Genomic DNA, 25,692 nt, shown 5'->3' with positions numbered 1-25,692 from the left:
GATCTCGTCATCCTCTAAAAGAAAGGTCGTATGCAATTTTCTCGTATCTCCAAGAGTTTAGGTGTTATTGAGGAAAAACGAAATTTTTTTCCAAAAGTTCGCCATTTCGACGCTGGGATGGTCGGATTTTGTCAACATCAATAAAATGCCAAATAATCATACTTAACTCATTAAATATCGAAATTAGAAGAGGAATACACCATTTTTAATTATAGGAAATGCGTTTTTCTAAGGTATATAAACTTTTGGTATTGACTATATAGCCAATACATCCTTAACTGGTATCGAGCGAGGAGAGACGATGCGAAACGTAACTCGTACTTTTTATGAACCGGCCGATAGACGAGGGTTCGCTTGGACGAGTGCACATATGTGTACGTCCGAGAGGCACCCTTCGCACGAGGGCGGTTCGCGCGGCAATCGCAAACTTTACGTAGCCGTTTTATTCGGGCACCCTCGGCTTCGATACACCGCCGACGGGGAAAGTCAGCCAGGAACGCCGTTTAAGGAACGTCTCCACGGGTCTCGGGCGTTAACCGAGATTTTTCTCCGCGCGTAAAAAGGGAGGATCTCAGCGAAGGGCGGAGGGACCGGGTGAGAATTTATTTCCGGATTATTCACCGGGGATCAGGGACGGGACAAATCGTCTCGGACGGGATCGCAGCAGCGTTGCGAGCCAATTTTCGATCGTCAGATTTATGACCGGCAGATTGACTCCCGACGCGTCGGTCGGGCTCCGCGAAAATTCGATTACGCCGCGTCATCCTCGGGTATTTCGACTCGCAGACCCGTGGAAAAATTGCCGATGATCGCGTCGCGTCGAAGACAAAGCCGTCGGACACGCGTTTCATTCCGTACGCCGAAGGCGTTTTCGAAAAAAATTGCGGACTATCGAGTTACGGGGCGGCACACTGTTCGAAACTCGTCTCGGACGGAATTTGCCAGCTGTCACCGGCCAGCTCGGTACGTCCATCGACGGCTATAACGAGCCTAACCGGCGCGGCGTCGTAATATTTCGAGTTAACTCGGCGCGTCGTCAGGCGTCGCGTGTTGGAAGGGCTGAACGCGCCAATGACCGTCAACCCCCGACGAGACGGCACGTCACGCGGTAACGAGGAGGGCTGCCCGGTGTCACGCGTGTTGGGGGTTGAAAACTCTGGCAGCGGATAGCCGAGGAACTGAGGCGGAGAAGAGAGGCCGAGCCGGCCGAGACTTTGGCTTCTTTGCTTCTTGTTTCCTCCGCGTCGAAAACGCACGCGACGACACCCGGGGAACGCAATTTACTTCGACGTCGGAAACGGACAGACAGACAGGTCGGGCCAATAAAACGAGCATAGGGAAAGAGAGGAGGAACGCGAGACCTCTCTCGCGAGTGTGAATGGAAGTCTGGTCCAAAGATACACCGGACCGAGATATCCCGCCGCTATTTCGAGTCGAGGGGCGTACACGGGCAATGATCGTGAGGCAGACGTACCGGCACGTCGTCGATTCTACTTCCAAACCTTCGTTCCCCTCGTTTAGAAGCGATATCGTAACGACTCGTCGATCGTTCCACGATACGATTAGACGTTGTAATCGCACGAAACAGAGGGAACTAAAAATCATTTTTCTAGACACTCGATCGAGATCCGAGCTCGGCGAAACGGCTCGAGGCGTCAAAGGTCGCGAACAAGAGGAGAGAGAGAGGAGGTTCCTCTCTCGGAACAATGGTCGTAGGCTCGCCGGCAGGTGAGGTTTCGCCGCGTACCATCTGGACGTCCATTATACGGCTCGTGTACGTATAAATCGAGGACTCCGATTATTATCCGAATATCGTAGCCGCGGAACCACGCTAACCAGTTCAAATGGTTAACGAGGCTTCCGGGGCCCTCGCAGCGTGCAACCTGCCGTGCAAGCCTCGTCGAGAAAGAAAAAAAAAAATTGCAGGCCTCTTCGGCGGCCGCGGAGGCAATATTTCGTTCGGTTTATTGGGGATCCTCGATGGACCCGCGAATTTTAATTAACGCAGCTCCGCGAGCGTTCCCCCTTTTCGTACACGGTCTGCCCCAGTCGTCGATCTCCTCTACGGGCTATCGAAATTCCTAGACCGTTCGAAGATCCGACAGGGGAGACGCAGAGTCACGTCCGGTGTGCCTAACTTTAGTCGACGTGCTTCGCGATCCCGTGGAACGCTGGCCCGCCGTTCAATTTCGCGCGGATACCGTCTTTCGTTTCGGATCGGATCGGGTCGGCGGCAACGAGTTATTTTGTGCCAATAAGAGATCGTGCCTTTTTAAGAATCGGCGGTATTCGAAACACGGGGCGACGAGACCTCGAAACCGATTCGATTCGTGCCCGTCACTACTATCGTCATATCGACTCGGCCGCGAGTGGACTGGAGGGCGTCAGATGCCTCGTTCGTGCGCCGCGTTCCCTGTCACGACGAGTAATTGACTATATAATGGATTCCTGCGACTGCGATACGTCAAACTGACAGGTCCAGGGGCGCGCGTCGAGGGCCGGGTCCTTCGATATTAAAGCCAACCCCCTCGACCTGACCCCGGCGAGCTAATTCGTGACAATTTTATAAAGCCACCGCCTGCACCTCGTTCCCGAGATCTTCCCTATCCTACGATTAGCATAAGATCGGGTCCATCCCTCGGAACGACACCCATCGAACGGGAAGAGAAAAATTACATCGAATATGCGGAACGATCCGCGATTTCACGCCGGATTCGATCTTTGACGCTCGACCAGGAACGACTCCCGGCTTTCGCGATTATATTAAATAGAAAATACAATTTCCCGGATAATCGAACCGGCGGCCAAATATTTTTCCAAGGGCTTAGGCCGACGGACAATACCGGTTGCTCGTCGTCTCGAGGAGATATCGTTCTCGGCAAAGAAAAAATACAACAGGGAAGGAAGGAAGGAAGAAAAAAGGAGGCGACGAAGTTCAGAAAGGGCGAAGCCGCGTACAGCAGCCATCTCTTTTCCCGGAGAAATTGAGTTTCCAAGTTCGCTTTCATCGGGGATGGCACTCACCCCAAACACCCACCCACCCTCTCGCTCTCGCTCTCACTCTCCACCTTTATCGCAGTAATGAAACTGTGTTTATGATAATCCAACAATAGGAACAATGTGGGTAACGACCGAGGGGGTACGGCGCGGTCACAATGGCCCGCGGCTATGCTCTCACCTAGGAAGAAAGCCGATGCCACGGAGAGGGTCCTCTCTTCCTCGTCTCCGGGTTTCGGCTCCCGAATCTTAATTAGGAATTTCACGAGGGCTCGAGCACATCCCGCGTTCTATGGAAACGGAGGAGACAAAAAAAATAACGTCCCTCGGCACCCTGTTCGATCGCCGCGCAGATAAGACGCTTGGAGATAGCGGGACACAGGCAACGAAGAAGGGTTCTCGGTCCTCCTTTTGCTCTCCGAACGGGTCCACTGTATTCGGCGTAGAATAACTTTGCCTGTTGCCGCTCGGCGAAAATTCATACCGAAAGCTGTTTGAACAATGCGGTAACGTTAGATACCGGATACGAGCCCTCGGGAAATAAAAACGGGAGAGGAACTCACGCACGTTTCGGAAACTTCGTACGCTTCGTTTATCCGTTAGTTTATTAATAACTCGTTAGCGGGGGTAATAATTTCCGGAAAGGAACCGAGAGCAACGTTCCGAGAAATTATCACGGGACAGAGGGTTCCGATTTTAATTGAGTAAGGTGGCCTCGTGAATCAGAGAAGCAACCTCGCACACCTACGGCTTCTACTTTATGTTATGGATTTCTCGAGCACCGTTATACTCCCGCGGTTCTCCCCCGAGGGAGTTGCAATTTCCGTCGGTTACGAAAGTTCCCGGGAAACTTTTCGAGGAGATTAATTCGTAGATTTATCATCATTGTTACGAGAGGAGGCGTTGACCGCGATGGGCGAGGAGGAAAGGAATCAAAGTTGCGCCCCGAGACAATGGGTCGGAATTTTCGCCTAAACGACCTCGCGTTGCGCGTATTTTTCTTTTCGCCCGTGTTCACGGCTCCTTGACCAGGCAGATATGCCAACGATTCTCGAGGGGGTGAAAAAGCAACGACTCTTCGCGGGTCCTCTCTAGGAAAGTTTCGCGAGACCCAGAATTCAACTCGAGCGTAGCGGGTCTTCCCTCGCGCGGCCGCGTGTTTGCGCGCAAACCCCCTCTCTTGCGTCCCCCCCGTCCTTTTATCCGTACGTCTCGCTCGAGTCCATTATCCGCTCGATCTCGCGGTACGAAATTCTCGTGGAAAGACGCGCGTGGCGCCGAGGAGATTTCAACTGGAAGCGCATTAAGCCGTGTGTACGCGCACGCTTCTTCCCATGAACGCGGCGCGCAACGGCACGGCATGGCAGCCGCGGCACACACGATCGTCTCCGCGAGTGACTCGCCGTAGGGGGAAAAGAGATGAAACGGCGATGAGCCACTCGACGACTCGTGTCAATAAACAGAGTCTCTCTTCTAACGACGGTCCCGGATGACAGATATATACGCGCGAAAGAGAAAGCGAGCGAGCAGAGTGGACAAAGAGAATGAAAAGCAACGAGATGAAGAAAAGGAAAAAGAAGACGGAGCGGAGGAGGCCGAAGAAGAAAAGGACGAACCGCTTTCGGTGGGGGAAATAAAGAAGAAGGAAAGAGTCGAGAAAAGGCGACGGAGAATAAAGAAAGAGAGAGGCCGACGCGCAGGCAACGGCCTGCAGAAGCCCCGAAGGCCGTTCACATGAATACCAGTCTTTCCATTAGTACTCGAACGGAGGAGAGCCCCGGCCGATGCATGATCGATACTCGCAGATCCAATCTCGCTCGGGCCTCGTCCAATCGCGATCGAGGACCACCGCGAGATACAATGTAACCGAGCTATGCGCTCGCTACGCTTCCGTTCCTTCCAGCTGAACGATATTCTTCAAAACGACCCGACGCCCCACTCGTTTCGACCGTCTCGCGTTCGCGAGCTATGCGCCTTCGCGATTCGCTCGATCGATCGATTAATTACGTCGGAGAACGGGAAAACGAGAGTCGACGTTCGGTACGCGACGGAATCTCGTACTCTGGCTCGAAATTTCGAGGAAGCCGCGACTTCACGCGCGAAAAATCACTCGAGGACGAGTGCTCGAGAGGGAAAAAAAAGGGGTAAGAAAGAAGAGAGCGGTACCGCACGTAGGTGCAGAGAAGAGGGCAATTACGGGCGGCGAAAGCGGGCCACACGGTTTCCTCGAAATACCGAGTGGACAGTAGTTTCTAGTCGGCTGTGTCGGTGGATCCTCGGTTCCCGGTTCCGCTCTGCCCACTTTCCATCCGCCACCTCCTCCTCCCGGGAAGCACGGAATATTAATGTCGCTCATATTTTATAGAACCACTCGGAGGGCGCTCGCGCGCGCGTGTGCGTGTGCCGTCTTCCTCCTCCGTTCGTAAAGGACTAAAAATATATATAGTACGCGTACGTGGGGTGCGCGCGCGAGATCCTTATCCGCGGGGACAATGACAAAACGAGCAAAGGTCGAAATACCTAGAGAAGTTAATTCGGTTGTCGGTTCGCGGCTCCCTGTCTCTCTCCGTTTACTACCGTCCCATTTCTTCCCTCTCCGTCCAGCCCTTCCGATTCTGTACAAGGGAGAGCCAGTCAGTCTTATCAACCGTGACTTTTTATTTCTCACTCGATTTCTCCGACCCGACCGCGCCTTTCCCTCGTCTGGTGCCATAGATAATTTTAACGAGCGTCACATTTTTCTCTCGGAAATGACCCCTTCGCGAGGATTAGAAGGACCCGGCCGAGACAAAAAGAACAGGAGAGCACTCTTCAACTCCTTTAGCGACCACCGGTTTCTTCTCTCGCCTCGAAACAATTTGCCAACTTCTTCAGGACTTAGTACGATTTTTCAAACGTTCAAGGATTAATTCGCCGTACCTCTAATTGAGTTTTCGCACCGTGAACGAATTCTTCTATCGAGATACGGGATACGCGCGTGGGCGGAGCAACGATAACGAACGCACCGGCTTCCGGTATCCGAGATCGAATTACGGCTACTTCGTCATAGACAGAGTAGCGGTCTTATCACACGTTCATCGGAATTTCTGCGAACTCGTTGCGAACAGAGCCCACGAGGGATTAACTCTTCGCGTGAGATCAAAGGGTAGGAACCCTTTGCCGTTCGTGCGTCAGCCGAGTTGACGAGAGCGTTCGCAAATTTTATAAATCACTCTGACGCGCGAGCACATCTCAGAGGTCGAAATATCTTCGTAGTCACGGGCCGTCGTCGGAAGGAAAGCTGGAATGCCGAAGATCCAGGAAAATTGCGGGGGGAGGGCGTGTCTTCTGTCCTGACCGAAACGCCAGTTTCGCGGGTGTCGTTGATTGCGTTCCTGCCGTCCGTTCGACACGCCGCCGACCCTCCGGTTTTCCTTCCCCAGAGCCCGGAATACGCCGAGGTTTTCCAAATTGACTTTCGCCCCCGCTGTCAGCTCGCGTTCCACCGCCTCGTCGCAGTCGCAGGAGCGAACTTCGGTATGCGCGTCTCGTGTCTCGGGGAGAAAACGTTCGGGAACGCCGCTTATTTCGTGGCCGACAATGCCACGAGATGAATCATCGATCCCGACTCGGTCGTATGTGCCCTCGGTTAAGGTGTGTTCGTAATGGTCGCGATGGCTCGAAGGGATCTCCTCGCGTGGTCCTTTGAGGGGGTCGAGCGCGCCGCGGTGCCAATCCGACCGGTGGCGGTGTAATGGTGGTGGCCGACCCTTCGACAAATTGGCAATCCTCTCTCTCTCCTCTCACGGGATACGACTCGAGTGTCCTCGATATCCTGGTGCCCGCCGATCGTTTCTTTTGTGCCAGCTGCGTGCCGCTTAGAAATTTCTCAACACCGCTTTTATCGATCGTTCGCAGGCGATCTCTCTTCCTCCGCGACGGCATCGGTCGTGGTTCGATCCGGGGTGATAGAACGCGATTTAAAAATCAAATCTTAATCGAGTGGAATTCGGACAGGAACATCTATATAGACGTCGCGGTTCATCGATGGCCGGTTTCTGCCGCGATATATTCCGAGTATCCGTTCCTCGGGCGGGGCTCTCGCACATCTCTACGTCGGACGAAAATTTTATTACCCCTGTTAGGAGAGCAGAGAAGCTGGTAGCGGCACGTTTCCATCGAGCAACTTCATGGACCCGGGTGAATTTAATTCCGGACGACTCTGCAACCGTCGGCCGCCGCTAGTTTTTCTCGTTGCGCCCGAACTTTTTCGAAGGGTCTACCGTGCTCCCACGTGACCTCACGGTTGATTTAACCGCTCTCTCTCTTCGCTACCCGCTGTATCCATTTATCCCCGCGCCCTTCGCTTCCCTATTTCTTCGAGAGAAGGGTGGATACGTGGTGCCGGTATTGCACCCGTGACGCTCCTCTCGTTTCCTCCCCGTCCCGCTCTTCCTCCGATACGTACCCCTTGTCTGTCTGTTCCTCTTTCTTTCGCCCGTTTCGTCTTCCCCATGGGCGCAACGTGGTCACGTCCCAGTCGCTATGGAAACCAGGCCGAATCGAGATGGAAACTCACCCCTTGCACATCCCTGCTCTCTTCCTCCCTTTCCCGTCCGACCGCGATGTGTTCTCTCGCCCTCTCTGTCACGTACCCACGCGTACCACCTTCCCGTCGGTCCTCCTGTCCTTCTTTAATCCAGCCCGGTTTCGTCTTCCTACCACTCGCCATCCCCGGTTCTGATCTCTTCTCACCCTCTCCCGCTTCCAGTCGCCTGGTCTCGTTAGTTTAACCCACGCGCACCGAATCGTAATGGGAAACGTACAGATGCATTAGGAGAGGCTTTGCCATCCTAGATACACCCCGGCGGCAGACACAGGGTGCCGCCACGTTCAAAGGTATCGCGCTTCTCTCATTCTCCTATCTCCTCTTCGTCGTTCTCGCTTCTTCGTTCTTCTCGCGCGACGATGATTCCGCCCGCCCCCGTCTTCGATCCCGAATTCAACCTTTTCGCAGGAGAAAACGTACCGGAGGATCAAATCCAGCCGCGCAATCAAGCCTCATAAATCGGATTCTTGCGTCGCTAACGAGGAGGAGAGGAGAGCGCGTTGACCGGTTCGCGGCGGTAAATCATCTCGTGGGTCCATTATATGTATTCGTGGCGGGCGCGTGCACGATACACGTTCGTGGCACGAACATATCGGGACGTAACACGAAATTAAATCTCGATCCGATCTATTCCGTGATGCGCACGAAATACCGTGGTTCCCGGGACCCGAGAGATCACAGAGGCCGCGGGGACTGCTTAACTTTCCGAACGCGTTCGACCTATCCCAGAAAGAACTCACGTCCAACTTCGGGCGGGCGCAGAGATGAACAGGAATAATAACAGGAAGCAACGAAATCCGGGCCGAATTACCAAATCTTTATGTAACTCGGAATGATTTCGTTCGTGATTTCGATCGAGGCGCGTCGTCGTTGTCGTGAAAGAGAAGAAATGGGAGGAGCGAAACCGCGAAACGGGGATCGCGGCAGCTAATGGGTTAAACCAAAGCGTTGAAGAGTTAATCTGCGAGAAGAAAGCTGGAATCTGGTCAAAAGCGGCAGCGGTCGGAGAATTATTCCATCCGCGATCTTATTAATTCGTCGTGAATTCGAGATGCGAGGAACGGGAACGAGGAGCGTGGGACGGAGAGCGGGACAAGAGGGGCAGAGATGGTAGAACGAGAAAGTTCAGAAGGTTGAATTTATGCTGCCGGTGACTCTCGGGGTGGACCCATCCGCGTGCGTTTGTATGCTTTGTACTCGTCCGGGGGTTTGCCCTCCTTCTCTTTGTAACCGTGAAAAGAGGGAAAAGACGCGGATTTTTAGTATTCACGCGCGGTTGTCGTTTTTATGATTTTAATTCCTGGAAATTACTTTTGAGGTTGCTCGCTACGGTAAAAAGGGAGTTCAAAACCACGGTGATGTTTCCCCGCCGAGTTTGATATTCCGAAAGGAACTTTGTACAGCCCGAAAGCGGGACGCGCGTCGACAGGAAATGCATCGCGCGCGATTTTTTTTCTCTCCTCTCCGGCGTCCCTCCTTTTTTCTCGTTTGATATATCGTATATCGAAAAATATCGCGCGACAAACGTTCAAAGTACGCCTAGAGTCGTCTGCGCTGCGAGTTACGGCGGGCGAGAAATATTTATTTGGACCACCGCGAGAGACACTCGGTGAAAAGGAAGTGAAAAACGCGACAGCGTGTATCATGCCCTCGAGAATTTCACCCGAAGCCTGATACGCGTTTACCGGGAAGATACGACCGCGAGTTTGACGCAACTTTCATTAATCCTCGCGAATCACGCTCCGGATTGACACGCGCCTGCCTGTCCCTTCGAGCTCCCCGTTGCCATTCAACCGCAGACCCGTTTCTAGCCGTGTTTCAACCTCGTTCCCTCGGACGTTCAGACAGAGATGGTTCTAGTAACTTTTCATATCGCATAACGAGAGCCAGATAAGCTATCGGACAATCGCGAAACGTAATTTGCCAGTGTGCACACGGGGGTCGAATGAAAGACGACGGAACGGGGGGTGGAAAAAAAAAATCCATAGAGCGAAGAAAGGGCGTCGGTTGGCCGCGTTCGCGAGAATCGAGATCTCTGTATGCTCGAAGACGCGGGGGAGAGGAGTAGTCGTATCGGCGGAGGAGAGCGACGCGGCTCGGATCGTGATCCCTTGTATCGTTGTATACGATGCACGGCCCGTTGTATATTTCGCTCGCAGATTCTCCTGCTCGCGGAGGTCTTTTAGAGGCCCTTCGCGCTTTCATTGCCAACCTCGACCGAGACGATTAACGCAGAAAACTGCAATGATCAACGAACCGTTGCCTCTCCTCTTTCTCTCTCTCTTAATTAACGCGAGCCCCGCGTCGTACTTTACGACGAATACGCGGTTGTTTCAACGGCCGTTTGTTCGACCGGCAGCCGGCAGCTTCGTCGTCGTCGTCGTCGTCGTCGCCGCCGCCGCGGATGATGCGACGAACTTTTCGGCTAATTAGACGGCATCCAGCCGACGCACGGTTATTTACGGCCCATTCATCGGAATCGGTCGACGAATTTCGCTCGATACGAAATTCGGTGGCTTCTCATTTGCATCTAATTGCTCTGTTCGTCGCGCGAGAAAAGCGAACGGTGACGGCGACGATGTTTAAAACTGTGTCAAACCGTGTCGCACTCCAGCCCGGGGTCGACGGACTCGTGGCTCCGCAATCATCGCCACAATACGTAACTATGTGTACGTACGTACATCGGCGCAATCGAGGGCCGATCGAACTCCATCCGCCTCGTAATCCGCTGGCCCTACCGTCAAAGGGAGACTCGTCGAGCAGACGTCGCTCCGGTTAATCCTCTGACGATACCGTTAAGTCCCAGATGATCGGTCGTACGCGTATATGACGTATGCGGGACGACGCAAAAACTGTTCGACTATTTTTGTTAATTACGACGGCGAGGGAGAGAGAGAGAGTCAGATGTGAAGGAACGGACAGGCGGCAGGGATGCGGAGCACGTGTCCCTTGGTAAATTCGTTGCGGCGAGTGGTCGTGATTTAAAAATTAGATCTTAATCGAGTGGAATTCGGCCCACACGCTCTGGTAACGAGGACGATCTTGGCCGAACACGCTGGTAATAAACGAACGCGCGCGTGGATTGGTCCGGATAACCTATAGATCGTGCTCTTTCGTCTCGTTGTTTTCTTATTCCTCTCCTCCGTCTTCCTGGCTCGACCGGCTGAAATATCTCAGCCAGTTAAAACGCTATCAGTTCTAATAAACGATCATTCGTCTGTTTCGTCCTCCTGCGGCTGGTGTATCGTTAAAACCCGAGATGCCGGAGGTGAGGACGCGAACCGGCAGCGCCGGAAAAGAGCGAGGAGGCCGAGTGCCGAGACCCCGATACCGAGAGAAGGACGGAGCGGGTCGCCGGCTTTTTTTAATCTGCACAGTCACCGTATGAAAGGGATCGACACCACTGATCCAGATGTCGAGATCGAGATACGGTCTAGAGTCTAGGGGCTACGCGACGACGATGCCCTGATTCGATGTCACTTTCAATAAAAGATAACGCGACCAAGCCCCTTCTACGGAACGTCTTCTTTCGCGAGAGGGCTACAAAACCTGTCTCGAAGACCTGCTTCGTCGATTTTCGTCCAAACGAGCTTCGTACATTTCGATGAATTCAACGAATCGCGTAACGCTTCATCCAATTTTTTGCACCCGACGTCGACGCGTGGTGACGCGGAACGAGCGTGCCGTATGTCGCCGTGTCGAAACGGGGCGTCGGGAAAAATAATATGATGACCCACCGCGAAGTCGTAAAATTTGTCCGATCTATGAGAGAAAGAGAGGAGAAAAAAGAAGGATGATTAATCCCGTGGAAACGGCCTGACGGCCGTGTGACCGATGGCATGTCTCGGTATAACCCGGCACTGTTCTCTCATTCGGCTCGGGGGATTAATTCCCGGGGATTAGCATTAATTTCGTTCCGTCCCGTACCGTACCGAGGTTAGTAGCCGGGGACCGATCGACGAAAGCGAAAACGGAATTCAGTGGATTTCCTGGCTGGACGGTGGTGTATACCGGTTCGAAAAATTGCCTCTTCGAATCGTGAGAGGAACCGTGCGCGCCTTCCCCGCTGAGAGGGACCCGTTAACCGATCGAACACGCACAACGGCTCGTCGTAACTATAAAACCAAGTATGCGCGAACCGAGCGTACGTCTTAGGACTTATTGTCCGTCAAAAAGTCTGACTAATATTACAAATTAGTGACCAACGAGGACTGTTTCGACTGAAAGATCACGGTAAACGATTTGAGTCGTATAATAAATAACGAGCTTGCGTTACGTTTCAATAAAATTATTCATGATTCACGGTACGATCATTGCCACAGAGACGACGCGACGTACTTTCGACACGAAATCTCGGTGGGTGGGGAAAAAAATATATTGAAAATTCCCGGTTCTTGGGGTTTTATAGTTATGACACGCGAGCGCCGGTGAACCGGGCGCGCACTTTTCGTTCCGGACTGCACCGGTAATTATCACGGGAAAGGTTTTCACGGTAGCGGTTCGAGGGCCGCGCCGGTTAGATTTACGGCCGCTGCAAATTCCACGAATTTACGACGGTTCCGTGTGAAAACGATAAAGTAGAGTAACGGAAGGCGCGCGGGGGGATACTGGGACCGGGCAATTAAACGCGGAACAATTAACGAGCGCGAAAGGCGGGTTTTAAACTGACCGGCACCCGGGGCAGCGCAATTTTTTGACAGAGAATCGCCCGGACGAGATGGGACGAGTGTCCGCGACGGGAAAATACACTCCGTGTCGCGACCGTAAAGCGAAACGCTGCGTCAAACTGCGCAACACCGTCACATTCATCTTGAGCGGAGTCGCAGCTTCCGGTTTCTGGCGCGATCCGCCGATCCGCACTTTTCCCATGTTCATATTCATATCTCAATGTACCGTTAAATTCATATCGAGTCGAGCACACTACTCCGGTTTTCGTTCTAATCCGATATTTGCCGAGTTCATATCGATATCTCTTCGCGGTTTTACGAACGTGGCTATTACGTTCTTGCACGCTACTTCGTGAATTCTCGAGCGGTACACGCTCGGATAGTCACGAGGGGACAGGATGAAATAAAGGACCGGCGATGCACATCACGCGACAACGATCCGAGAGAGTCTTGACCGTAGACGATCGAAGGATCGTACATCTATCGAGTGTCCCGATAAAACGTGTCTCGGCTCATCGGCCGCGAGGAACCCGTGCGCCGTGGACCGTGTGGGGAAGGACATGGACCGAGGCAAGGACATCGTCCGCGCCTGTCGAACAGTCAATCTTTTCCTATCCATTAAACAGATATCCTCTTCCGTGACGCGTTACGCTTAGAAAAAAGTCAATCACCGTCGACTATTGCCACCGCATCACGAACCCCTGCAACGATGGAAATCGGTAGACGGTCGCTACCGAACGTACGGATCCTGTTCGATAATTGATCGAACGAGATTCGCGGAGAACGCGTTCTCCATGTTCGTCTTTCTCGCGTGTGTTAATAAACGCGTTGGAAGGGATGGTCGTTCGATGGGAAAAGAGCAACGGTATTGCCGGCAGACGGAACAAAAAGACGCCGGGTTCTCTCGGTACCTGCGGAAGGCTTTAACGACGCAATCACTGGATAGGTTCGCCGTGATAAAAATCCCTTGGCGGGACGGCGAAGACGACGACGATGACGCCGGGCCACAAATCAGCAAACGGATGCGTAAGCTCGACTCCTGGGTCAGGCCTCGGTTAGGTAGGAGCATCGATCCACCTCCGGTAACGACCGCGCTTTCGAACTCGCCGATTCGGGACGAGCGTTCCTTCGCGTCCCAGGACACTATCCCGTAATTGCACGTAACCCCGACGAGAAAAGAAAAGACGAAGAAAACGCGGTGTCGCCTTTCTTCGAGATTCTTTCACCTCCTCAGCGTTTCCCGCGACTAAAGGGCGGTCGGCGATCGCGTCGACTCCGCACTTTAATAGCGACGCGCATTCGCGTCGAAACGAGATGCCCGTTCGTGTCTCTAATTATCTCTCTCCAGAATTCTCTTTCCTTTTTAACTCGCGAAATTACTCGAGATCGGCGGCCACCATTGCCGTGTCATCGTTTGCTCGTTCAAGCCCTGGGTAAATGTTCCGAACCCGAAACTCTGTGACGACGTTATCCCGAATCTACGAACGGAACACGTGTCGTCGCCTGGGAAACAAAAGAGGAACTCTCGGCGCGTTGTAATTCGAAGAGGAGGCATAGGGTCGTCGTTGCACGTTCATCGATTCCTTTTTCGTCCCCTCGATGAGAAATCTGTAATCTATACTTTTCGTTCGACGTTCTGTAGGCACACGGAACGAAGGTATGTACGCGCGTACGCGAGATTTTACGAGCCGAAAAACACGTGTACGATGCCGCAATTCGAGAACCCGAGGCGCCGCGACACCGTGGTAGTTTCGCCGTTTCCTGGACGCGAGGCTCGATTAATTCCGTTGAGAGCCGATAACTCGCTCGCTCAGTTTCACCCGAAGAAGGACGACGACGACGACGACGGCGGTTCGTTTTTTTCTCGGTCGACCACGAGGGTCCTTCGCGGAGTACGATTACTCGATTTTGCATAACGACCCGCGTCGTACGATAAAGAAAACGAATAGTAGGAATAACTGGGGAAAGGCACGGCCGACTCACGTGCGCCGCTCCGTACAGATTTCTTTGCTTTTCAAATAAATTTGTAATGCAAATCTTCTTAATTCTACTTGTCAGAACTGGCACGCTTGCCTACGTAATCTCGGCTATATATACATATTGCACGGGGGACTCCTCCGATGGAAGAGGGAACGAAAACTCGATTACCGCGTACCGAGAACGAGCCGGCGAGCTCCGATTGGCAAAATCGGAACGCGTACTCCTTATGCCAGATAAAAGGGGTAACGATAAGCAGGGCCGTGGTGCCCCGCGTCGGAGACGAGTGCTCCTCGAATTTCCGTCTCGGAGAATCGATAAATCGTGCTCCCCCTCCTCCCCCGCGTAAAAAATGCTCGGATCGTCTCCCGTTTCGATAAGAGAGACTTCCGATCGATTCCGGGGCTGCGACACGTCAAACCAGAAATTAGTCAGTTTTTTAACGACTGACGCGACGTCACCCGAAGGGGGAAGCGAAATAAATCATCCACTTATCTGGCTAATAAATATTTAGCTAATAGCCGGCTAGTTATTCTAGACACACCCCCTCCGGAGGAAGGTAACCCGATATTTATTATTCCCGTCCGGCGCCCCGAAATGTTCACAGCTGTACGATTATATTGTGACTCCACCCGGCACGGGAACGAAAGACACACGCGTCTGTCTCCACCCTCCCTATTTATGTTTGCCTTTTTACGAGCTGCAGGTAATTACTTAGCCCGGGTTATCTCCATAAAGAACGATATCAGTTTTCCCGACGTATTCTCTAAAATCCTTTTCTGCTTCCCAAACTGCGGGTCGCGACCCCCAAGAGGGAACGCCAAGCGTCGTCTCAAAGGTTCCAAGTTTTAATTATTTTTTTTTTTTACGAGCAATTTTATCGGTCCTCGTTACGTCCGCGTTGTCTCTCAAATACAAGACCATAATTGATACTCGTCGATCGCCTGATGACTCTCGTTCGATGTTCTCCAGCGTAATGAAAGAATTCCGGGAACGTTTTTATTTCCAAGATCGTAAAAAACTGAGAGCGAGAGTCCGTTTGGAAATTCGCGAGAAACGAATGGGTGTCGGGTGCTACCGGTATGCAAAACGCGAACACGAGGCCGGAGCAAAGCGCAGCGTTTTCTCGCGGCACGCATTCCGGGAAGGCGATCCTTGACGAGCGAGAGCCCCCGAAGACGAGCGGTTACCCGAGTCACATATCACCACGTGACGTCCTCAGAATTTCGCATCCGAGGAGCGCATTTAGATGCAGATACGGCCGCGGTTAAAAAGGCGAAAAAGCCGGGATGACCGACCGAGAGGAGAGGGTGGCGAGGGCGAAGAAACACGGAGAGCGAGAGCCAAGAGGTTCGAACAGAGGCGGACCGAGGAGGATGAAGACGAAGGAAACGCGAGATGAAACGGTCAGATAGAGGCTCGAGTGCCACGTGCGGAACGAAGCGGACCTTTTCGCCGACTCCAGACACCATCGCCAGGTTTCATCGACTTTGCCTTCTTCTTTTCATCTCCGTTATTCTTTGATGGACATCGGGGGCTCTTTGATCAAATAGATCGATTCCTTGTTATATAAATACTTTACAACGTCGTGTAACGACGTGACTCCTTCGTACGAGATGGCTGCAGCAGACGACACGGCTCGTCAATGAAAAGAGAGTACCGTATTAGATTTTTAAACCTCTTTTTTAGGGACGGACGAGCTGTTATCGCGACAAAGTAGGTACCGTTAGCAGTTCTCGTTTCGTTTTCAGGGAATCTCTGTAAAGTCAAACGAAACCGAAAACTCGGACGAAAATGTACCGCGCTGCATTTGAATATCCTTCACGTTGTTCCACGGTAAATGATTTAAATATTTCGTCAATCCTCCTCCTCGTCCTCCTCCGTTCGGTCCCGTCGAAACTTTATCTACGTGGAAATAAATCGCGTCGCGTATCTCTTTGTGAGCTATCGAGGGCTTTTTTCCCGATGTTCCGATGTAGATTGGATCGGTATACACGCCGAGCGGCATACCTTCGATAATTTACATCTAACGAGGGGCGCAGAGTATAAAGTACACGGCTGTGTGTTTCCCAAAATTGTCCCGTCATTGTTTATTGGACTTTCTAAACAGTTCCCGGGTCCTCTCCTACGCGACGGGTATTACACGACACCGGGAACTGGTCGAACAGAGCGTAGAGCGACGATAAATTTCCGAAGATCCGAGATCTACCTGAACCAAACTCCTCGAGTATCGACAGACTCGATCCCGTTAAGGGTCAAACGTGATACATGGCGTGTAATAACAGATAAATGAGCCGCGCTAAGTTTCAATGTCGAAAGATACGCTACTGCACGGTGCAACGAACGATATGAAACGGTGTCGCGATTAAAAACTCTTTGCCAGGGATTCGAGTTGACGACCGACGCCGAGGAGATGCTGGTTTAAAGTGCCGTGTTTGCTGGCAAATACGCGGCCTTGCACCCTCCTAATCACTTTTCCTTCCGGAATCGGGATCCCCGCGAATAACAAGTATACGGGCAATGTTGGGGGTTATTAATATACAGGACCGTGGGGCGAAACAGCGTCAGAACAAACAAGCCAAACAGAATTAGCTCGGAGTATTTGAACAACCCGATGGGGAGTGGGAGAAGGGTTGGCGTGCGTGGCGAAGCGAGACGTCGCTTTGATGGCGTTACTGGTGAGCCTCGAAACTCGTATAAAGGGATCCCGAAGATACACTCTCCTCTCTATCTCTCTTACCACTAATCTCGCCTGCAGGACCTCGTAAAGAGCTTCCTACCCTCGGTTCTCCTCGAGAGATCCAGGCTTTAAACAGCGTCGGAAACAAAAAACGAGGGTAAATCCTCGTTTGTATTAATTGAAAATGCTTCAGTTTCCAGTCGCTCGATCACGACTCCGAGTCTTCCCGTCCTGAACGAAGACCTCCTTGTTAACCCTCTTTTTATCACCCAATTTACACGACGAACTATCGTTTCACGTTACGAGATACTCGGAACCGATCTCTATACCGATCGAGATATCATCCGTCAATTTTGTTCGGGGAAAGAGGGATATTTGAGAGTTCATATCGCGCATAATTAAAGAGGCATCCGGACGTATGACGTTCGGCCGAAGTCATGCGACCCAATCGCGATGAGCTAAGGCAGCAAAGAATTCGAGGGGTAGCCGTTCCGCTCCTCTATCACCGATGCCGTGACCGAGACTTCAAACAGCGTCGTATAGAAGCCGAACGAGGTGTAAACTACGAGCGGGTCCTCGAGTGGAGGAGCGAACGGTCCGAGCACATATTTGGACGTTCCACTTCCGTTTCTCGCTGGCCGAGCAATCGTAGACGGAGGAAGGAGGTGCAAAGTGAGGAGGACCCGTTTTCTTTTTTTTCGGCTCCGTTTCCAGGGAAAAAATCGGGCTTCCGTGCACGAGCCTACCGATACGAAGGGAAACGGAGGACGTTTAGCAGCTAGAAAAATCAACACCGCTCTCAAAGGACCTATTCAAACGGAGCGTTAGGCTGCTCGATTAGCGGCACGGCACTAACGATCACTGCGGAAAGGCCAACGGGGAAAAAAGTAGACGAGAACCAACGGCCGATATCCTTTCCCGTTCCAATTTCACCGTACCTTCCTCTTTCTTTTTTGTATCGGACGCGAAATAACGAGGTTGACCAATCGGTGCAATCCGTTCGACGATTATTAGCTCGTTCATGGGCTACAAAGTCCCGTCGTGTTTTCACTATCGATTATCGTCTTCCACTGGATTCCGATCCGGCGTCTGACGCACTCATGAAACAATTGAATATGCACGCAAACGCGAAGCTCGCACCTAACGCCGTTTCCTTACGTAAGAAGAAGCGCTTTGCTTCGCATAAAAAATCGCAGCCTATTTACGGTTCTAATGACCGTTGGAGGAGGTATCGAGTAAAGGGAGTACCGCGCGGTGTTAAGCGGTTCGGACAGTTTATCGCTTCGCATCGCGTGGAAGCGGGGGAGATATTTAGAGTCCCGACACCCACGTAGGATCACGAGAGGCGAGTTTGCCGGAGCGGAGTGAAATTTTCAACGGCGTTGGTTACGTACGCGAATGCATTATACGTACACGCGCGCAGTGCGTCCTACGACGTTTAAATAAACGCATCCTCTCTCTCTCTCTCGCTCTGTTCCTCCCTCTATCCGGCGGCCGTCTCTCTAATTTGTCCGTTCAAACAAAAAGCAATTTGTTACCCAGCAGACTGACTCTTGGTCCGGTGAGTACCGCGCGCGAGCGAGATGGAAAGCGAGATGAAAAGAGAGAAAAAAAGAGCGCGGACGCGCGCGCTCGACGGACGAAGAGAGGCGAACCCCGGTGAGAGAAAACGAGAGAGACGGATGCGAAGGAGGAGGTAGTGGCTGATTTAAACCTGTCTGGCGGCCCGCTGCGCGCTTAACAACTGAAAAACAAACATGGCGCCGAGAGAGCGCACCGGCCAGCGGGAGCCCACGTATGCCGCGCGCACCGAGAACATAAAGTGCTTCTGGTACCCCCGGAACCCGCTGTTTCTTCACCAATACCCATTTTGTCTCCGGCGGACACCGCGAGGATCCTAAAGATTCTTCTGACCGGCGAGAAGGTGTCCGTTCCTCGAGATCTCTTTCACGCGGCGACCGCGAGGTCGCGTTCGCCGAAATACAGAGGGTGAAACGATAAAACTTACCCCTGGGGTGTTAGCTTCCGCGCCGAACGGATACTTGGTCCACTCGAGCTTCTCCTCCTGCGTCGTGTCCAGGAGTACAACTGCAACCAGAAGAAAGGAAAACTTGGCGTGAAGCTGAATGGAGAATCGGCGAGATTTGCATGAGAAAGGGGTAACGGTATAATGGCGCGCACTGCATTTTACTCGTCAAAGTCCAATTACCGGTGTAAGTACGCGTCCGCGGGTAAAACGTGAGAACGCGACGGGGAACGGGAAACGGGGGAGAGACGTCGTCGTCGTCGTATCCTAATCGTCGTCGGTCAAGGCGATCTCCTTCGGCCGAGACGGAATACTCGTCGGTGTATCGAAACGCGCGCGAGAGCCCTAGCAAAGATTTTACCGTGAAAAGTCAACGTTTCGAGGGGGATGAGGGAAACGACTCCCTCTCAAAATGGCGGATCCTCGAGACCGTGCTAAAACACCTTGCTTCTCGGCGGCTCTCGTTCTCGTCCTATACCAGAAGGGTGAGAAAGCCCTGGCCCGGGGTAGCGAGCGGGGAGACCGGGCGAAAGAGGAAAAAGAGGGAGAAGAAGGGTCGCGCGGCGCGTATCGTTGCACACGCAGCACGACGACAACGGCACAGGTTGTGCGTCGTGTCCTGCGACACGTTCGTAGTGGTGGTCGTATCGACCGGCTGCTGCTACAAACCCACCCGGCCCTCTCTCTTTCCCACCTCACGGCGTCTCTTTCCCGCACTCGCTCCGCCGCACCTTTCACCCCGTTTCGGAATCTCTCTCCGTCCTTTCGTCTCCCTCCCACGCGAAATCTTTCCGCTGTGTCTGTCCCTCTCGCACGGTGTTCACCACCGAGCGACGGCTATCGGGTCCAACCCTCTTCGCTCCCCTTCCTCGTTCGTTCTCTCCCTGCGAAACCCACCCTCTCGTCGCTTCCTCTCTATCCCTCCTTCTTTCGCGGGCTTGAATGCCTCTCCGCTTTTCTACGCGTCGCTCTTCCTTCGTTTCGCGCGACGACCTCGCTCTCTCCTCTCGTTTCGTCCTCGTCGCACGGTGTTCAGCACCACGATGCGACGAAGCCATCAGCCGCGCCACCCCCGACGAACGACGTCGTCGTGGTCGTGGTCGTGGTCGTCGTCGTCACCGTCGCCGTCGTCGTCGTCGACGTCGTCGTCGTCGTCGTCGATCCCTCCCCAGACTCCGGGTCCTTGAATTCCTAGACCAAAGTACCCCAGCCGACGCGGAACCCACCCCTGCCGCCGTCGTCGGATGGGATCTCAAAGGTGAAAACTGCGCGCTGTAAAATCCACCCCCCGTACCCTCCGCGTTGTCGTCACTCTTTTGCCATCGTCGCGCTACTACCCCCTGCCTATATCTACCTCCACACCGGGTCGGTTCGACGAGCCACGCAGAATCCCAGGGGCTCTCACGCGCACCGCGATTATCCCGACCTCATCGAGACACCGTTGAAACACATGCACCGACGAAAATAATTGTCCCGACGCCGCCTACGCGTTTCTTTCTCCCGAATTTTCGCGGCAGCCAGCCGTCGAATCGCGCGTTCTCTCGGAATCACTGGCTCCGGTTTCACGCGCTAATAAAATAACGCCGCTGGTTCGTTTGCGAAACGAATATCAAAGACCTCGCGCCGCCGCCGATGGAATTCGAGAAAAATTACGTCGGATCGCTCGCACGCACGAACCAGTTTCCCACCCGCTGGCACTACACCTTTTCCCTAATCCTCGCGGTCTAATCTGTTACCGCCTACGCTTCAACGTTCCAAGCCTCTCCTCCGATCTCTTCTCGCGTTTCGTTCGGATCGAATGAACGATGGAATCCGGTTCGGAGGTAAGATAGGTGTTTCGTAATGGACGTATCCGTGAATTCTCGCGAGTAAGACCCTCGAGCTCCGAACCCACTCGAGTCGGTCCTCATCTAAGTCGTCTCATTGTGTGTAATGGGCTTTGCAGCGCGCCGGCCTAATTCGAGCACCCTCGAGAGCTACTCCGGGATACATCCGAGAAGCGCGGCCTCCGCCGAATTCGCAAAGTAAGATCCAAGTTTCTCTCGCCACCTAGGCTACGATAAACTTCCGGGTGAGCCGGATTGACCCGCTCTCCCGCTCTCGCCCCGACTGCGGGATTTAGGGACGAGAGTCAGTTCCGTCTGCGAGGAACAATGATCGTCGAGTATCAACGACTCGAGTCGTGAGACGCATCAGCGGGAAGAAAGTCCTTAGTCGGCGAGGAAAGAAATCGAAAGTGAACGCTTGCGAGAGGTCGCAGTTTTCCCGTGTACGGGGGTGCTAAGTGTCCGATATGGCCGAGGCGTGTCAACCAGTGACCTTTCGGGCACGGTTCATTGGCTGACACTGGCCCGAGAAGATTACGGGTCTGGAAGAAGAGTCGCAGGGTCAGCGTCGAATTACTATTCCCGAGGGGTATTTACGTGGAAGCGGAAACGAGACGACGGGTCCACCTCGCGCGGTGAAAACGTCCATGTATCCAGCGTGTCGTAGGATGTTCCTTACCCCGATTCTTCGATCCCCTTCTTCTTCTTCGTGGTACACGCACTCCGTACGTAGGAGCGAGCTCGTGTTGGTAACCGGTGTACGACGCGGTCCCGTGAGACGTACCGAATTTAAATTTCAAATTTGGAGCGTGTCGCTGGGTGTGACGGTATGCATAGCGTTGCTCGCCGGCCCTAACTCACTCCACCAGATCGTGCGTCTTTCTTCTCTCGTACAAGTTCCCGCTTCTTCTCTCCCACGGGTTCACCATATATCCGTCCGTCTCCCGCGTCCTCCCCATTTATCCGTCTATCCGTCTTCCTTCCTCCCTGGCGTCGGAAGGACCCGCGATCCTCGATTTTTCATATTATTCAAATGGAACCAAGTCGATATGCGACCGGGGAAAAAATTGGAAAGACGGACCGCGGTGGTTGGAAAATCGGAGACAATATCCTCGCCGAATCTGTTCGATCGCTGGGTTCCAGACGGGATGAGAAATTCCGGATGGATCCATCGAGATCGACGCTCGGTTTCCCGGGCTCATCGTAATCGTAAAATACCTGGCTCGATTTCCAATTATTCTTGCGCAAGCGGAGGCTTTCTCCCGATCGGGCCACGACGCGCTCCTCGCCTAATCGGAGACGATCGCTTACGCACACGCGTTCTCACCGACGGGGTGAAAGAAATGAGAATGCCTGGTCGGACGATAAATCAATAGCCGAGGTCGTCGAAGGAGATGGATGAGTGACGTAACGAGCCTGCTCTTACCGTACGCCTCGCGAGAGGTCGGCGTATATTCGAGGCGAGAGACGATTGAATCGCGGAGAACCTGTTGCCCGATCCGCGACCAGCGGCTACTCGAGACCCGATTAAGATTACGATTTCGCCTTCTGAAACGCGCACACCTGTGATTCTTCTTTACAGGAAGCCAGATTTCATCTTTCAGAGTACAGAGGTCGAGCTCTTCGAGCCTTTGACGGTGCAACGAGATCACGGATCGAGGCAGCCATGCCATTTACTCGAAAACCCTAATTAACGAGGTTTGGGAATATCGAATTTCCTATTATTTAATAACGCGGTAGCCTCGAAACGAAATGTAAAAGCTGACTGGAATTTGACCGGATCGATCGTGCGAGGATCGAGGATTCCCTGGATCGGGCAATGTACGGTCGTAATCCATTCGAGAATCCCTTTGAAGGGAAGAAGCGTTCGATCGGCCTCGCCGGAAATAGGTTATGGCCGATCTTATCTCTCTCCCGGTGAAATTTACGTTTCGCATATAAGTCGAGCAGACCCGTCCCCGATTCGGATCTTATCTCTCTCTTTCTCCCGGAGACGAGAACCCGTCGAAATGTACTCGCGTTGCGTGCTTCCCTGCCGTTCCTCGGCTATCGGCTCTTTCCGCGATCGCGCACGCGGTCGACGTAAATCTCTGACGATTCAATCTCTTAACCGGTAAAACGCGCCTTCCCTTAACGGCGGAAGGATCCTGTGGTAGGGAGATATTACGGTTCCACGATTCCGCGATCGATCATAGATGCGAATCAAGTTTGGCGACCGGGGCGAAAGGGTCAAAGGGAATCGAGCGATTGAGAAGCCGTGCGAGGCGAGGGGTGGACGCGTGTGCGTTCGATTATCGATGTTTGCACAAGCCCGACGCGGGAGCAGAGGTGCACGAGTTTCGGTACAGAGAGAAGGGGAGAACGGGAATCGCCAGGCGAGGAGGGAAGACCACCTACGATTCGCGCGAGTGACCAGCGAACATATACGTGTACGCAAACGGTATATACGTTTCTCGACTTTATTTCGGCTCTAAAAATGCCGGGACCGAGTCCTGACACCGAATGTCGCGGCGACTCGTCTTTTTCCCGGCCGCTGCGGCCATCGAAGCTCTTTTCTCTTTTGCAACGAACGACACCTCTCCGTGCATTTGGCTTAACGGGCCTTCCAATTTGTCAGGATCTCTCTTCTCTCCTCCGCGTTCGCCTTTCTTTTTCTCCGTCTCTTCTTTTCTTTCTTTGCCACCCTCTCGCCATTTCTTCTCTCTCCTCGTTCTCCTCTCTCCTTCCTCGTCGCCCGCGTCGTTCCTGCTCGCTCCTTCACCCCGATATATCCTATCGCACCTCGAACCGTTCACCAGGATGTCGTTGACCCATCGAACACACAGGCGTGCTCGCTCGCTCGATCGGTCGGTCGGTCGGTCCGCTGCCAAATTCGTGCATCAACGCGGCGATCGGACCGTAGAGGATGATAGAGAATCCGGTCTTAATTGTCGGCTCGTCTACGCTGCCACCGAGCTCTCTTCGAGTCGTAATGACGGGCCTCGAGATCTTTTTAATTACGCTCGCCATCGGAAATCTCTCGGTCGTATCGGCTGGCATCTCGAAATGCCGATCCACGAAAATCAAACTGCGACGCGTCGGACGTTTCCGAGGAACCGAGGTGACACCGTGGGAGGACTCACCCCGGCGTTCGAATCGAAACGAGAGAAAACGCATGAACAGGAGACGGGAACGAGTGTGGGGCAACAGGGGGGGAAGAGGAAAAAATATGAGGTGCTCGGAAACTTAACCCCGGTCCCCGTTCTCTGCGGGATCCCGCGGGCACGATCTTTGGGCCCGTCACGAGGAGAGCCCAAGGGAGCGCGGAGAAAGGGAGAAACGCGGCTCGGCCCACGCGGAGCCCATCGCTGGAATTACCATTTACATAGCGTTATTATGTTTGCGCATAATGTATGTACACATGTTAAATCAATTATTTAAACAATATGGGCCCGAACGGCGACGCGGCCGGGGACGGACGGAGGCGCGAGAGATACGCAACGGACGACGGAGGGGCTAAAATATCTGGATACTGCGTTGCGTCCACGAGATGTTAGATTACCTGGTTTCCCTCTTTCTCCCTCTGTCTTGCCAGTTACGATTTCCTCTCTTTCACCCTTTCTCACACCCATGTCTCTGGCCCTTCTTCCCTCTCGCCTCCTCCTCGCGCCGGTTCTCGCGAGGCTCTTTGCATATGGATCTTGAATTTCAATTGTGCTTTTCAAGTGCAGCCCCCCTTCCCTCCCTTTTGTTTCCCCCGTCCGTCCCGGCCACCTTCACCCTCGCCTTTATTTCCCCTTCTGCCCCTCGCCCAGCCCTCGTTTCTTTCCCTTTCAATCCCTTTTCCTCCTTTGCCTTGTTCCGCGACAGAGAAGCGACAGACAACGCGATGAGCGAGCCACGAAAAACCATGGCGGAGGATAAAAAGCACTTCGCGGAACCCCGAGGAGGCGAGCAACGCACTCCGTTTTATCCAAGCCAATATCGCGAGTTTGGATTTTATCAACGTCTCTTCCACTGTGCTCTCGGCAAAAAGTTATTCACGAAATACGATACGTAATAAACTTTCAGCGTCCGTGTTTCTATCTTCCAAGTGTCCCTACCTATTATCTGACGTTAAGAAATACAGACTGGAACCGTCGTCGCAGGAACTATCCGACTACGCGAACCGCGTTTCTAGTTCCGATAAAAATGGAATTCCACCGTAGGTGAACGCGGCGAAGGTGAAAAGATCGCTGCCATCGATCAACCCGTTGGATCGAAGCCAAGTCATCGGAACACTTATTTGTTTGCACGCACGGTCGATGCACGATACGACCCGTTGGGATAAATAAAACTCTCCTCGCGACGTCTCTTTCCGGCTCGTAAATTTCCTCGTGGGCCGACTATTCGGCGATGATATACCCGGGGCCCGGGGCTGCCTTTTAATTTATCCCACACCCTCGCGAACCGTCACTGCATTAGCATCTAAATCACTCGACTCTCTCGGGGTAAAAGAATCGGTGAAACAACGGTAAATCGGTAGACTGCAGATTTCGATACATTTGTAATAGATGCAAATATACTGAAATACAACGCGTGCGTGCCATCATGTTTAATGAGCAAACAAACCCGAACGCTTTTGTTAAGGATGTATTATGTATATGTGATGATGTTATGGATGTATTATATATATGGCTATACAGTCAATCCCAAAAGTTTATGTACCTTAAAAAAACGCATTTCCTATAATTAAAAAGAAATCAGACGTCGGAAGAATAAAGCTAATAATAAATAGCTACGTGCTAAAAAGTATAGAAGGAAATATCCAATTAAGTATTGACGCTGACGAAAAAGTTTTTTTTCAAAATTGCGAAAAATGCTTCAAATAAAAGTTGTTTTCCTTCTAACTTCGATATTTAACGAGTTACGTATGATTATTTGGCATTTTATTGATGTTGACAAAATCCGAC

The 25,692-nt window shown here is 52.7% G+C and overlaps 1 protein-coding gene across 21 annotated transcripts in view; it reads right to left on the bottom strand.

Moving 5' to 3' along the window:
• Nucleotides 1-25,692, bottom strand: part of Eph (Eph receptor tyrosine kinase) — an 86,636-nt gene that overhangs the window by 21,627 nt on the left and 39,317 nt on the right. For all 21 annotated transcript variants that reach the window (XM_018029310.2, XM_026815938.1, XM_018029314.2 and 18 more), the window contains one exon: nt 18,918-18,997. In XM_018029310.2, coding sequence (XP_017884799.1) covers nt 18,918-18,997 — 80 coding nt within the window. The remainder of the gene's footprint in view (nt 1-18,917; nt 18,998-25,692) is intronic.

This window comes from Ceratina calcarata, unplaced genomic scaffold (assembly GCF_001652005.2).
Source record: "Ceratina calcarata isolate Rehan_Ccalc_2016 unplaced genomic scaffold, ASM165200v1 scaffold48.2, whole genome shotgun sequence".
NCBI lineage: Eukaryota > Metazoa > Arthropoda > Insecta > Hymenoptera > Apidae > Ceratina > Ceratina calcarata.
Note: the sequence above shows the minus strand (reverse complement) of the source record. Positions and strands in the feature narration are given on the sequence as shown.